The 16,006-nt window shown below is 42.0% G+C and overlaps 1 protein-coding gene and 1 non-coding gene across 2 annotated transcripts; one reads left to right on the top strand and one right to left on the bottom strand.

Annotated features, from left to right (window-relative positions):
- Positions 1 to 5,475: 5,475 nt before the first annotated feature.
- On the bottom strand, positions 5,476 to 10,439 carry slc3a2a (solute carrier family 3 member 2a). The gene is made up of 10 exons (XM_019348171.2): positions 10,288 to 10,439; positions 9,084 to 9,287; positions 8,810 to 8,994; positions 7,839 to 8,012; positions 7,581 to 7,675; positions 7,244 to 7,380; positions 6,831 to 6,940; positions 6,440 to 6,723; positions 6,133 to 6,352; positions 5,476 to 6,045 (listed from the first exon to the last, which is right to left on the bottom strand). The coding sequence occupies exons 2-10, from the start codon at positions 9,278 to 9,280 to the stop codon at positions 5,906 to 5,908; spliced, it is 1,542 nt and encodes a 513-aa protein (XP_019203716.1). The 5' UTR covers positions 9,281 to 9,287; positions 10,288 to 10,439; the 3' UTR covers positions 5,476 to 5,905.
- A 4,558-nt stretch (positions 10,440 to 14,997) lies between these two features.
- Positions 14,998 to 15,069, top strand: trnam-cau (transfer RNA methionine (anticodon CAU)). The gene has a single exon. It is a non-coding gene; the product is annotated as a tRNA-Met (tRNA).
- The last annotated feature ends 937 nt before the right edge of the window (positions 15,070 to 16,006 follow it).

Below are 16,006 nucleotides of genomic sequence, written 5' to 3'. Positions count from 1 at the left end.
TGTGCCTTAGTGACATTCATTAGTGCCCTCACTGACACAAAACAAAACGACTACACAACAGAACTACACAAGACAACACAACACACTAAGTATACACTCCACACTAAACGTTACAAATCTCCCACATCTAAAAACACTCTCTCTCTCACTCGCTCGCTCTGTCTCGCTGCCGTTATCGTCACTCCCAAAACTCTCCCCTCTTCCTAAACAACCAAATCCCACGTGTTGACTTTTTTTAAAAAAAATTGGTCGACATGGTACATTTTTCCACTGATAGGAAAGAGGTGCCTTTTTCCCCCTTTCTTTACTGTTTTCGCGCTGTCCTTAGAAAACGCTTAAAACACACACACACACACACACACACAAACGTGATGACAGTATTTAGAAAAAATGGCTTATATATATTATCATAACTCTGGATTTACTGCCCTGTATTTAAAATTTTAAAACTTTGAAGTCCGAACTTTCAATGTGGGCTGTGTGGCTGCAGCTTAAAATAGTCATGTGATTTGGAGGTGCAGCGTGTCCGTGGACCACAGAGGGTTCATAACACTCATCTTCATTCCATTTCCAGAGTGCAACATCCACCCACCTGTGTAAAATCCGAAATTCCCATGGTGTTGTTCAAAATGTGACAGCCAGGTTCATAATGGATATGAGGAAGTTTTTTTCAAAAAAAGAGCCACATTCAGGTAAAGGTGTAAGATCAAATGATCCATTAATAAAGGATAATGTTGGATCAGTGTTTCAATATTTATATCTTTTATTAGATGTACATGTGGTTTGGTTATTTGCCTTTTGGTTGAAAGTACACTGAGAGAGGACTTTTTTATTAGTGATCTTAATAGTTTTTTTTTTTTGATCTAATTGAATACAATCTATTTGTGTGTGATTGTCAGTCCAAAGAGGGAGGGAGGAAAGAGGAGAACGTGAGGAGAAAGTACAAGGTCAGGAAGAACCAGGTAAGAAAACAGACAGGGAACAGTGACAGGCAAAACTGAAACTGTTAAACTGGCAAAGAAAAAAACAAACTAATTTTAGCAGACTCCAGCACCTGGTGCCAGTTGAGAAAGAGATGCTTGAGAGAGTTGACCACCAAAATGTGATAGACAGATTTGCCAACCTCAAGGTGAGGTGACATTGGTTAAAATAAAAAAAAATCTGCAGAGCCATAGTAGTATCTGCAGTAAAGATCTTTTCATACATTGTATACATTGTACCATAGGCCAAGGTGTCTCCATTTTTTAATAATATTTTGTACATTTCAAGGACTCTTCTATTTTTGGAGTGTATTTTTTATGTATCTGTATTATATTATACATACACATTAAAAGTGAATCTCTGTCCAAAAAATGCACTCAGTTTACTTTTTACTCACTATGAGCATCATTCATTACATTACAACTCAAAATGTTTCCCAGTGATTGTTTGGGAGTGAAAACGAGATCAATTCTTCTACTTGTTCTATGAACACCACAAGACAAAGTAAATTCTTTATCGTTAGGGTCAAGAGTCCGCCAGGTGTCAACCAAATCAAGTTCGTTACAAGTATCTAAAAGTGTTTTGGATTAAAAAGAAAGAAAAAAAGGAGGAGACGAGAAATTGGCGAATACCTCACGTATGGGATTGGAGCGCAAATCAACAGTCTGCTGGAGCCACTGAGGATAAGCGTGGTGCCCCACCTTGAGGCACGTTATCCAGGTAAGCTGAGACCGCTTCTGGGGTTCTAAAAGATTTCTCCTGGCCATTGAGCTTGATCCTAAGGACAGCCGGGTACATCATAGCGAAGGGGATATCCATCTCCCTGAGGCGTTGTTTGACGTGGTAGAATCCCTGGCGTTTCTTCAGGACAGCGGCGGAGAAGTCCTCGAATATCATAATAGGAATGCCGTTATGAAATAAAGACTGCTTCCTCCTGGCCGCTTGCATGATCTGTGCTTTATCCTGGAAGTTGTGGAGTTTTATGATGACTGCGCAGGGCTGCTGGGCATTGGAAGGGAGGCGTGCAAGCACCCGTTGGAAGCAGTCAATTTTAACAGCGCCGCCCTTGAAACTCACATCCACGAAATCCGGTAACCACGTTTTGAAAAAAGACACGGGGTTGGTGCTTTCACTGCCTTCAGGTAGCCCAATAATACGTATGTTACACCATTGGCTCCTGTTCTCCAAGTCATCGATCTTATCCAAAGCTGCCTCCAGCTTAAGCTCCACTTTGGAAATCTTGGCGCCATGGCCCGCTGTAATATCTTCCTGCGTTGATATGCGTGTCTCTGCCTCCTTCATTTTCACATCCAATGCAGAAATATTAGCTGTGCATGTTTCCAGTCTTTTCAGAACCGGGTCAGTCTTCTTCTCAAAGGAGGCCTCCACAGCCTTCAGCACCTCCGCCGATATCCTCTTCACCAAGTTGTCGGTGTCCATTTGGCCAAGGGGTGGGAACGACTGGGCCTCCGCCAGGCAGTGTTGCCAACTCCTCAGTAAGGAAAATCGCTATTGGTTGTCCTAAAAGTCGCTAGAAGTCGCTAAATGACGTCATCGCCTAATTTGCATAATTGGTCACGCTAATGTAATTGTAACCTACCTACGTTGTTGGAGAGAGAAATAACATCGTGGAAGAGACATAAAGTGAGTAAAAAACGTCCTAAATGCAGTTATAATTTATTTAGAACTACAAATTAAATTTCTTTTAGTAATTATTGTTTTTTAATATCACAATTCCAACCCTGCTCCTTTATCCGGGTTTGGACCGGCAAAAGTGACCCGAAATTGGCACTCTGGTGGAGTTACTTTGTGTGTGTGAGTGTGTTTATAAGTAGTTTTAAACCTTGTGATCCACAAAACAACATAACAGTAAAAGAAGAACTGACTGCGGTACAGTCAGTGCGGCAGCAGCGGCTTCGCTCATGCGCGATTCATTTGCCGTTTGGAGGCATAGATGTGAACATCTCCTGCCCTGATAGCAGCTGGGGGAGGACTATCCTCCGCCTGTGAGTGCTTTGGCACGGGTGAGGTGCCCACGGCAGCACCGCTGCTTGTTGAGAGTAAGAGCGATACGCGTTTTCACGTCAAAAAGTCGTCATAAATAAGTCTCCAATAATACCAGAAAAAGTCGCCAGATTTGTCGCTAGTCGCTTTTTAGAAAAAAAGTCGCTAAGAGGTCTGAAAACTCGCTAAATATAGCGACAAAGTCGCTAAGTTGGCAACACTGCCGCCAGGGGCGATTTTAGCCCATTTTTGGGGGTGCTTCAGCACTCCCAAAATGAATCAAAGCACCCCCGAAGATTTCTTACTTTTTTGACAATATTTGCTGTTTGTGTGACACACTACTAAAAATATAAAAAGCATTCAGTGCTTGGTTGAGACGTAACATTTTAACAACAAAAGTATAGATAACCCCCCCCCTCCCAAAATGGTTTGTTCCAGCTCGCCTCTCCCCTGCTCTGGCTCTAGCGCCGTTGCTGCCAGAGCGACTTGGCTGAGACGCAGCAGAGCGGAGGTGTAAGTGCCTGTCTTAAAACAGGACATATTAGCTGCATTTCACCTTCAGTTACTCTTTATATAGTTAGGTAGGAGTCGGACCATGTTTCTTTCTAGCTGAAAAACCTTACACCCAGGCAGGGGCGATTTTAGCCCATTTTGGGGGTGCTTCAGCACCCCCAAAATGGGCTGAAGCACCCCCGAAGATTTCTTACTTTTTTTGGACAATGTTTGCTGTCTGTGTGACACATTGCTAAAAATATAAAAACCGTACAGTACTTGGTTGAGACATAACATTTTAACAACAAAAATATAGATAACCCCCCCCCAAAATGGTTTGTTCCAGCTCGGCTCTCCCCTACTATCGCTGTAGCGCTGTTGCTGCCAGAGCGATGGTGGCTGAGACGCAACAGAGCGAAGGTGTAAGTTCCTGGCTTAAAACAGGACATATTAGCTGCATTTAACCTTTAGTTACTCTTATATCGTTAGGCAGGAGTCATATCATGTTTCTTTTTAGCTGAAAAACATTACACCCAGGTGATGACTAAATAGAGTGCACCTGTGTGTAATCTAATGTCAGTACAAATACAGCTGCTCTGTGACGGCCTCAGAGGTTGTCTAAGAGAATATTGGGAGCAACAACACCATGAAGTCCAAAGAACACACCAGACAGGTCAGGGATAAAGTTATTGAGAAATTTAAAGCAGGCTTAGGCTACAAAAAGATTTCCCAAGCCTTGAACATCCCACGGAGCACTGTTCAAGCGATCATTCAGAAATGGAAGGAGTATGGCACAACTGTAAACCTACCAAGACAAGGCCGTCCACCTAAACTCACAGGCCAAAAAAGGAGAGCGCTGATCAGAAATGCAGCCAAGAGGCCCATGGTGACTCTGGACGAGCTGCAGAGATCTACAACTCAGGTGGGGGAATCTGTCCATAGGACAACTATTAGTCGTGCACTGCACAAAGTTGGCCTTTATGGAAGAGTGGCAAGAAGAAAGCCATTGTTAACAGAAAACCATAAGAAGTCCCGTTTGCAGTTTGCCACAAGCCATGTGGGGGACACAGCAAACATGTGGAAGAAGGTGCTCTGGTCAGATGAGACCAAAATGGAACTTTTTGGCCAAAATGCAAAACGCTATGTGTGGTGGAAAACTAACACTGCACATCACTCTGAACACACCATCCCCACTGTCAAATATGGTGGTGGCAGCATCATGCTCTGGGGGTGCTTCCCTTCAGCAGGGACAGGGAAGCTGGTCAGAGTTGATGGGAAGATGGATGGAGCCAAATACAGGGCAATCTTGGAAGAAAACCTCTTGGAGTCTGCAAGAGACTTGAGACTGGGGCGGAGGTTCACCTTCCAGCAGGACAACGACCCTAAACAAAGCCAGGGCAACAATGGAACGGTTTAAAACAAAACATATCCATGTGTTAGAATGGCCCAGTCAAAGTCCAGATCTAAATCCAATCGAGAATCTGTGGCAAGATCTGAAAACTGCTGTTCACAAGCTGAGCTGGAGCTGTTTTGCAAAGAAGAATGGGCAAGAATTTCAGTCTGTAGATGTGCAAAGCTGGTAGAGACAGACCCTAAAAGACTGGCAGCTGTAATTGCAGCAAAAGGTGGTTCTACAAAGTATTGACTCAGGGGGCTGAATAATTACGCACACCCCACTTTTCAGTTATTTGTAAAAAATGTTTGGAATCATGTATGATTTTCGTTCCACTTCTCACGTGTACACCACTTTGTATTGGTCTTTCACGTGGAATTCCAGTGAAATTGATTCATGTTTGTGGCTGTAATGTGACAAAATGTGGGAAAGTTCAAGGGGGCCGAATACTTTTGCAAGCCACTGTATATACCTGTAATGCAGTAAAAACAATGAACGTCTCATTTGATATTATCTCCTGCATAAAGACCGTAAATATCTTATGTGATATTATCAGCGTAAACACAACTCTTAAAGACGTCTTGCACACAAACACGAATATGCGGTTGAGTACAGAACACAGTTTATTCTTTTCACTTGACAGACTCGAACATCATGCGTCCAAACTTCACTTCTTTTTTCTGTGCGAGTTACGAAAACTCTCTCCCAAAATTCATAAAGTCACTAAAAAGGAAAATTTAAGGTTTCTAAAAACCTTAAACAGCACAACTTTTAATAAGAAAAATGCCCAAAGAACCAGGAATGGAATGTCTTTCACACATTTGAACAATGTAGTGTTATTGCACTAGCTAATGTTTTAAACATTTTAAAACTGCATGTTTCATTTAACCCACTAAATTTATGTTCTGTCAGACTGAAATGTATCTACTTAATGCAGTTTTAATCCTTAAGAATGTATTCAGAAACTACATTTGGTAGATTTTAATAAGCGCAACGCTAATCATTATGCAGCTTTCCTATCCTTTGGCGCCATCTTTAGCCCGTGTAGGGGAACTGCAGAAGCAGTGCTTGTCCAGCTTTGAGCGTGAGGTCTTCCAGGTTTACAGTCGAGTCCACCTCAAATTCTTGGCCAGTTGACAGCGTCACCTTGGCCGTTTCTGGTAGCTCTACCCCCTCTGCACAAACAAAGATCATCAAGTTTAAAATAAATAGCAGAGTTAATAGATGTCGTCAGTAGACATTTCCGTTGAACTGCAACTTGCCTGTAGGTGCCAGATTTAATTTCAGCAGCTCGGGACCATCTCCCCAGTTTACAGCTGTTATGTATCTCTCGCTCTGATCCCACACACGAAGGAAAGAGAGAGACGTGGCAGAGCTGTAGAGACTGTAGTAGTCGCCGTGCAGGAGGGAGCGCTCTTTGCCTCGCAGGTCACTGAGGGATCTGAACCACTTCCTTATTTCAGCGTATCCAGTATGGTTAGACTGTAAATGAAATTCAAGAAAATGTTTTACTGCACTTAAAGCAAATGAACGCTTGATCAGTGACAGACTGAACACACCCACACTTACCTTAGCACCGTCAGTTTCTTCCTTCTCTACATTCCAAACCATCTTCGGAGCTTCTCTGGTCTGGTTTGTTTTGTTGCTCATCTGATTTGCCTGAAGGCCAATTTCATCTCCGTAGGTAAACACAGGGGTTCCAGGCAAGGTGAAGAGCAGAAGCTGGTAGAGACGAATCAGGCCCCGAGTCGTTGCCCGTTTAGACAGATGGTCCTTCTGAGCAGCACCGAGACCCCAGCCTATTTTTCTCTGCTCAGAGTGGAGGGTCTCCAGGTCCCTAATGCGCTCTTTACCTGTGGATATTCAGGTACCATAATCATCTACAAAGCACCTTTTTGACATTTACTTAGGATTATTGCCACTGACAATCATCACTACTATGCAAACAGTAGCAGCCTACCTCCCGTGTTTCTACTGAGCAGGTCGGACAAGATTAGATCGACACCAGAGACATTGACTAGCTGAGACACCTCATTAGCTGAAATACTGTTGACCACACCCATCAGAGCCCTAAAAAAAGAGAATAGGATCAGGTCAGTGAAGAACTTGCACTTCTTATACATCTTGAAACACTTCCTTGAATGTTGATGGGACTGCATTTCATGTCCATGTTCTCTCAGAAGACCGTATCCTGTACCTGATTTTACTGATGCTTTTAAAATTACCTTTCCAGGACAGATCAGCCCTACAACTTTGTTATCATATGTCTGGATATTAGCTAAAGTTAAGAATCTAAAATAAAATACCCTGTGTAGTGGCATGCATTGTTTACTTGTGCTGAATCACAGGTCACAACATAGCAGCCACACTAACCTCTTCTTGGTGTCATCAGTGCCATTTCCCTGGACAGCCATCCGCAGTTTGGCCCAATCAGGACTGGTGGAGGCAATGCCAAGGTCAGATATCTTGATGCCATCAACACCCTTTTCCAGCCAGTATTCGGCTGCAGCCTGGAAGAGAACAGATTCAAGTTAACTACAGTGGCAGCAAGACCCGAATCCACACCACAGTATATAATGTCCAATTTAATCATCTGTCCATGGGGCCAAAAGTCAAAAATGTGCCATTTGTTTATCACATGTAAAGACAGTGATGTTGCTTAATATGCCTTATTACTGCAAATAATTAAATATTAAATCTGTGTGCTTACCTTGACTTTTTCCATTATTTCTTTACGGTCTTTTTCGTCAAACCACACAGGATTTCCTTCGTAGTTTGGAGTCAGGTCAAGCACCACAGAAATGCCTGAAAGAAACAGCAAAGCAAATGTTTGCTCACATCTGGTCCTCAAGAGTACAGAATCCAGCAATAAGTAGAAACCACTCTTAATGAAAGAACAGAGCACCAGTTACTCTTTTAGTGTGAGCGATTTAGCAAGTAACTGATCTGAAATCAGAAAATTACGTACTCTTTTTGTGGGCCGCCTTCAACAAGCTATCGAGATCTTCAGCATTTCCAAACACTGGACTAATTTTTTGAAGGTCCAGAGTCATCTTCTCGTTGGCGTAGACAATATGAAGAGGTCCGATAACCAGGCTTTTCACCTTTAGCTGATTAATGTCATCCAACTTTCCTTCAACACCTAAAAGAAAAAAAAAAAAAAAAAAAGGTAGTAAATGAAATGCTGGGTCAGTGTGAATTTCACATAAGGCAGAAAAACAAGGGTGTGAGAAGCAGAAGGGTGTGAGCAGGTTAGGGACAGAGGACAGACAGACATGTTGATAGTTAAGACTGTAGCGCCGCAGTGCTGGCAAGACCATGTGAAGGATCCCAGCCTCTCCCTCTGCTGGCCATGTGAAGCCTGAGCACAAGGGTGGCTTTGATAAAGAGAACAAAACTGAGTCACGTGGAGTTTTTGGAATTCCACCCAAAGCCTGTTAAAACCAAGTGCTCCCCACCAGTTCACTTTATGAACAGTAGTAAGCACTGTTCTTCCTTCCTGTCTTTAAAAAAGCCTGTAGTAAACATTTTTTTGATATGTACAGATCACGACATCTTGATATATTCCAGAGTTGCTCAACTTGGCTGTATCTGAATAGAGATACGAAACAGATGACGTCTTCATTTTTTTAAAATGGTCTTAAGACCTTTAGTCACACTGTGGCAGCATAGTCAGCAATTTGATATCTAGCCAGCTGACACAGGCCACAGAGAACTAATGAAAGCCAAGAGACTGTCACAAGACTTTATCCATGTAAGTCAGAGCATGTTACCCAATTTCAGACTGGGGCACTTTATAGTGCAAGCTCCAACTCTTATCTTGGGAATAAACATGGCAGCGCAATAAAAAAAAAAAAAAAAAAAAAATTTAAATGCAAGAACAAAAGTAAGTTTCTTCATAAGCTCTCCCAAAAAAAAAAAAAAAAAAAAAAAGTCTACCTTTCAATCCTTCAGAGAACGCTTCAAGGTCAGTGATCTGGTAGAGAGGCCCTTCATTCCACCAGTTCATCTCAGGGATAGACTTGCAGCGAGGAGCCTGGACTATGATTACAATGGCTCCAGCAAGCATACCAATCCAGCCCAACCAAAAGAGGACAAGAAGAACCCAGCGGGTCCTCACCCATCTGTGGAAGAAAAACGAAAATAATAATGTAAAAGTGTCCACTGATTTTAACGCCCACAGAGGAAGACAGCTCTTAGCTGCAGCTCTTACCCTGGAGTGCCAGCAACCTTCATCAGCTCCTCTTTGGACAGCCCGGTGAAGGTAACCTCATCATCGGGAACTTTCAGCTTGACGCTGCCATTTTTCTCCCCGCCTGGAGCCTGACCGTCCCCCGTCATGGGCTGCTTCTCTGGGTCGAGCTCATTGAGCTCCACTTCTTTCATGTCGATCTCTGTGTCTTTATTCATGGTTTAACTGGAGGTGGAGCACAAAGGAAAATTATGAATTAATAACTTTTATCTGCAAAAGCACTTTCATTGGCTAACACCCAAGAGCTAACCCCCCCCCCCCAAAAAAAAAAAAACACAAGACCACCAAAAGGAGTAGAGGGATTTGGTTTTTTTTGTTTGTTTTTTTTAAGGCAGTACCGGCCAAGTCTCATCCCCTCGCCTTTTGTCTACCCTTATGTAACACATCCCCCCCTACACAGGACATACAGGCAACGACTAGATTCATTAAGCTAGCCCAGTTTTTAATGTAGGAATTAAACAGGAGTGGCGGTGCTGTTCCCTAATATATATATATATATATATATATATATATATATATATATATTTCAAATAAACGGAAAACCCATTCTTGAGATGCTCATATGTTCCACCGGTGTCTGATGAAACAATTACAACTTCTTACTTCACGTGGTCAGCCTCGAGTTACGGAAATATTGCAGCTACCCTTCAAAATAAGTGCATAGCAATAGCAAACAGACTTAAGAAAACGATTTAAACAAATGTCACGACTAAACGACAGTGAACATTTGTTAGTAACAACAACAAGAACAAAAAACAAAACAAGTAGCTCTCTGACAGTTTAATATAACTAATATAATACACACATGGCTTTAAGATTAAAGTGGTGTAAACCGGAAGTTTAGTAGTTGACCGGTTTGTTCTAGTTCGCTTCAACAGTCATTAAATAAAAGCTCTTCAAACAAGTACATCGTAAATGTCTGTGAAACCTTCACCGAACCCAATAAAGTTAAAATCGACCCGGTAGCAATAACAACTCCAAAAACTGTGTGATATTGTATAATTCCATCTTCCTATAAGATGATGAAATCAAACCCGTCCCTAACGTCACGTGCTTGTACACGAGGCAGTTTATCCGGCTGTGAGCTGAAGACTACTCCCGGCGATAACACGGCAGGTCTGAATTTACAGAGTGGCAGAAAAGTTGATGAAGTAAATCAAATTACCTGTAAAATACAATGTATAGTCCCGGTTTGGCTCTTAGTTTACAGCCGGTTATTCCTTGTTCTCTACTAAGCGTGTAGAGAGGATCAGAGCGCATATTTGTACCCGCCCTGGTTTCTCCGCCTACTGGGGGAGCCGATAATCCCTCCCTCTCTCTATCTCTCTCCTCCCTCCCTCCCCTCCTTCGCTTGCTGTCTCTCTTTCTTCCAAGAAAAATCCTAAGAAACAAACTAATAAACAAACTGAACGCCATGCTCCAAACTAAGAAAACTTTGTTCTGTTCCTTCTTAATGGTGTAAATGAAACGCTCTACAAAATGCTGTTTACAAGTTCACATATCAGTTATTATGCAAACTGAAGATAATGCAGTTTGCTTCACAGGCAAGATGATTGGTAATGTGATTATCTAGCTGTCTTCTTCTGATCAGTTGAGATTGCCACTCTGTGTTTCACTGATCTAATTTCACGCCTGAGGACCTTTCTGTCGCCTTCTTGGTTTGTTTTTTTACCTTGTTTGCAGTGTTTAAGCATAAACAGCTGACCATTTAGTCTCCTGTGATCACGCTGAGTCTATAGTACCGAAACAACAAAATTTGAGTTGAATTGTACTTGCAATGCTTCTCCTGGGAGCTGATCAACAGATTAAAACTGAGCATCTTTTCCTTGTAAAGGTATAAAATATGTTGTTGGGCCCTGTTTGAAAATGTCAGGTTCATGCTGCTGTGACTTTATTTTCTGTGTCGATTCTGGGTTAAAGCTGATCACACTCATGCCGATGACAGATTATTTCATGCCAACACTAACAATGTATATCTCTGTTGGAGACAATATTTGGGCGCAGCCAATCTAAAAACCAACATCCTGCTGTCCAAGTTTGGGCTCTAAATCTTTCTCCAGCTGTTGTTGACCTTCATCAAGTTACAGTAAGAGAAGTTACAAACAAAGCTACAGAATTTACTTCCTAGAAGTAACAGTAGACTTCTAGGAAGAGCGCACATTAAATAAGTATGTGTGTGGGGGGCATGTTTTTCACCCTAATTGTCCAGTTTGCCGTACACTGATGTGATTTATCATGACATAGAAGTTAGACAGAATGAAGGCAGAATGCTTGGATTTATAGTTGCCGTAAATGTTTGCATAAATGAATCATACTCGTGTGTGTTTCATGTAGTGCAATGGTGCAAACTTTGATTTTACAGTTTGCAATTCTCCCTCTGCTCTTACAGTGCAACCATAACAAAGAACCTTGCTGGCTGTCTGTGATATAGATGTGTTATCTGTGTCTTCTCAGGCTGTTTGTTGCTCTCTACTCCTCCATGTCTGCACAGTGTTTTTGCCCTTTACACGACCCTGGTGCTGTTTCTCTCTGTCTCTGCTAAGCAGGGCAAGAAAACAACTTTCTGCAGTGACAGGTAACTGCAGAAACACGCTCCACCACTCTGCTGTAACTTAACCCCTGCATGTGTACGCTTGTTCTGTGCTTGTTGTGTTCACAGATGTGACATGTTATGGCACTTAATTTCAAACTTTTTTTTTTTTATCTGACCACTTAATCAGTTTATTTTGTAGTGATACATCCAATATAGTCCACTGACTCTAACAGCTTGGGCTTTCAGAGTCCTGTAACAGTACTGCAACCTTTACTAGGAAGCATTTATGTACACCTGGCTAGTTTTGGGTTGGGACCCCCTTTTCAGAGCTGCATTAATTTTTTGTAATAGAGATTCAGCAAGGCGCCAGAAACTTTCCTCAGAGATTTTGCTCCATATTGACATGATAGCATCACTCAGTTGCTGCAGATTTGTCAGCTGCACGTGCATGATACGTTTCTCTTTCCACCACATCCAAAAGGAGCTCTGTTGGATTTAGATCTGGTGACTGTGGAGATCATTTGAGTTCAGTGAACTCTGTGTCCTGTTCAAGAGGCCACTTCGGAGTATATATACAATCAGGCAAAAGATAAACTAGAGTGGCGGCTATCTGTTGGGAAGTGGAAAGCCTTTATGATCGGCATTAAAAAACTGATTGAATATGAGTGAAAACGAAAAGAAAGATATACTTAATCAAAGTCCCACAGAAGATTTTTGTCTTATAGATTAGACCATGATCTTCTTATATGCCATATTTGTCTTCAGGGACTAATTTTTGTCTTCCAGAAACAGTGTAGTGCCTGTTTATTTCATTTTCAGACTTCACCACTGGTACATGTTCTTCTCTATGTGGATATATCTCGGTCAAATCTTAGGTAGTGGTAGGGAGGGGTGTCTAATTTAAGATGTGTGACATTAAATCTATTTATACTCTGCTGTTGTTCAGCTTAGTCATTGTGCCAGGCTTTTGCTACCTGATGTCACTAATTTTAAAACCTTTCTAAATGTCTTCTGCTGACTATTTAAATATGCCCAAGAATCAAATCTAACTTTATAACCAGTGTTTGGCAGCTGCATATCTACATGACGACGATAACGTTGTTATAGCCTCTCCAAACACGCGCACTCGTGCTCGCTTCTCCTATTTCACCAAAGTCAAACACACGCCATCTGTTTCTGTTTTTATCTCAGCCTGTTGATCATGTGTGCGTAAGTAGCAGAGTCAGGTTGTAACAGAGCTGCTGAGCATTGGCTGATGTGGACAAACTGTGCTTTCCAGCTGGGAAGCATTGAGGATATAACAAGAAGTAACGGAATATGCTCTGTTTTTCTGTAAAAACAGCAGAACTGGGAGGAGGAGTGAGTAGATCAGGAAACAGGCGACTGGAGGAGGGAGGAGAACTAGGAATGAGGGGAAAGAGCAGACAGGCAGAGAGAGGGCAGGGATGTGTAAACATGTTTTTGAGCTGAGGGTGAGGAATATGTTGGAACAAAAATTTGGAGCGGAGCACAGCTCGGGGTATTAATGGAAGCAAAGCCTAGAGCGACGGAAAGACCGTTAGTGTCCTTTTCGCACATGTTGTCTCAGCCCTGTGAGGTTTTCAGTTCTGCTTAAACAGAGTTTACAGGATAAATTGGTCAAAATCCAAGCAGCATTTGAATCCTCGGAAAACCGAATCAATCCCAACTTGGCAATAAAAAAAGAAGTAAAAAAAAACCCATCAGCCACCATCACAACAAGTTCTCCGAGGACACGGAGGGACTAATTCACTCCTAGACTTGTCTTCTTTGTTTATGCCTTTGGCAGAGGAGGAGGGGACGTTCTGCTGGAGTCTATAAGCCAGCACACAGACCCCCACAGCATAATAACAGAGAGGAAAGAAGGCCAAAGTTGCTGAATAGTTTGGTTTTTTCTGTTTTCTCAGTGGACGGGGGAAGAACACACAGGGATTACTGTGCATTACGCTCCACCTGTGGTTCAAGGTCACAGTTCACATTACCATAGTAACTGATTGTGTAACAAGATCAAAGTAGGGCAAATTAGGAGCTGATTAGAAGTACTGTGTGAAAGCTTTTTGCTTAGATTTTTAAAGTTTAGATTAGTGTCAGTCAGTCAGGGCTCGAGTGATCATCTCACTGAATGCAGTCATTCACGCACACACACGCGCGCACACATATGGCTACACCAAGAATGGTCTGATCCCTGTGAGAGAGTTTATTTTGTAAGACAGCATGTGCTTGGGAGGAGAGAAAAAAAAGGAAAATAATCAGCAGTTCAGACCAGTTCAGACCAGTCTGGCCGAGAGCTTACGCTTTCATCTCATTGTTGCAAGTTCCCTGCAATGAGCTCTCGCATTCAGAGTTCACACCGAACGAATGAAGTTCGGGGAAATGCTGCTTTAATCTCATCTAAAAAGTGCAAAGGTGTATTCACAGATTGATTTGTTCACCTCTTCAACAAACATGAGCATGTTTGTCTTTTGGATCTACAGCCAACAGAACATGCGTGGCTACATTTTGTGTCATGGATAGAGGGGAAAGGAAGAATCCACCAATGACTGTGCTGCACTGGTGATAAAGAGAATTACTTACAGAGCGAAACATGCAATTAATCATAATATACGCACGTGGACTTTGAGCCATATTGTTTAACGTTAGCGCTCTCAGTTATGTAACTAATATATTGTCCCACAGCGGGGATCTGATCCCACACGTGTGCCGTGTCTTGCCGACTGTACATTTCGTAACTTTTCTGCTTGTACGCTCTCTTCTTCTGATTGTTTTTCTGCCCATAAAGCAGCGCCTCCTGCTTCTTCCTGTGACAATGAGAACGAATGACCTAGTTTCCTCTCACAGACAAAGAGGAGCCTGTTCGGTTTGGAAAGCCTCCCTCTCTTTAATTTTGCATGAATGGAGCTAATTAGTCAGTTCTCCTTAAAAATGCACCATTAAGAAAAATATATATATATATATATAAACGATCTACAATAATACACCTCACACACTGCAGAAATTACAGAGCACACAATACTGTACGTACACACGACTTCTGCTTTTAAGCTGTTTGAAAAATATACTTGACATATTTAAAAGAATGCCTGTTTTAGTTTGACTTTTCCTGTCTCCCCTGTATTCCCATCACCTTCTCTACCATTACAGCATTTTTCTGCCCGGTTCTCTAAACCCTCTCCCCTCTGTTGAGCCCCTCTCTATATAACTACCCACCTCCTCCTGTCAGCAGGAAACAGTGGTTGCAAATTATATAAGAAGGCCCCCTTTTTGTGATAAGAATGCAAAACAGCTGAGCCATGTGAAGGGCTTTGCGACAGCTCCTCCTGTGTGAGCAGAGTGGCGCAGCGGAAGCGTGCTGGGCCCATAACCCAGAGGTCGATGGATCGAAACCATCCTCTGCTATTTTGACTCCTTCCACCCAAACACAGGTTAAACACATACAGGTACTCCATATGGACCTGAATAGGACATTGCAGCATGACTACAGGCTGTTTGCTGAGCTTAGTTTCTTAGTCTGTCATTGTCAATTCCAAACGAGTCTGGCAAGTAACTCCCAATTAAACATTTACGTCATTTTGGTATGCTAAACATTTTCTTATAATTTAGCTGGTAATTTGCCAGAGAGACCAATAAAGATGACAACTGACCTTTGAGCTTCAGCCTAAACTCAGAATCCTGTTCAAAGCTTTGAGAGGAAGGCTTTGGACCATTGAATATAAGGATCTTCAGGATATTTTGACAATTTCAAAGCCTTTGTGTTGCTGTAAATAGGTGAATCAGATATATCAACTGAACATGCCTCTGATCATTACATTTATAGCCTATGGGAAACAGATAAAAGCTTGGGAATACAGTGTTAGGGGATGTTAGACAATATGCACAGCTGGAGCTTCCTCAGTAACGTCTGTTGTTGTTCACTTTGTTCTATTGTCTCAAAAAGGGTATGTACAACACTTTTATGTGCCTTTTTTGTTTTAGCGCCATCTTTGATGCAGAATCTGTTTCCTTTTAGCAGCACAAACACAGTTTTTGGGGGTTTATATGAGGAAAAACACAACAAGTCATAAAAATAAAAATGAGTATCTTAATTTAAAATGTTTAAATTGAGTGTCTATGCTGTGTTGAAAACTACGAAACATTAGAGCACCCCCTGGAGTATTTCCCTCATAATTACATGTTTAATACAAGTTAGAGGGAATTTTTATGACTGTTTGTGACAATGTGACTAATAAACCGTGACCGATCAACAACAATATTAAAATCAGAGAAAGGTAAAGTGAGTAACATTATGGTTACAGTGGATATGGATACAGTTGACCCAGTCCTGACTGTTATCTTC

The sequence above is a fragment of the Oreochromis niloticus genome, linkage group LG3 (genome assembly GCF_001858045.2).
Source record: "Oreochromis niloticus isolate F11D_XX linkage group LG3, O_niloticus_UMD_NMBU, whole genome shotgun sequence".
Taxonomy (NCBI): Eukaryota; Metazoa; Chordata; class Actinopteri; order Cichliformes; family Cichlidae; genus Oreochromis; species Oreochromis niloticus.
The sequence above is the reverse complement of the archived record's forward strand: the minus strand, read 5'-3'. Positions and strand labels throughout refer to the sequence as shown.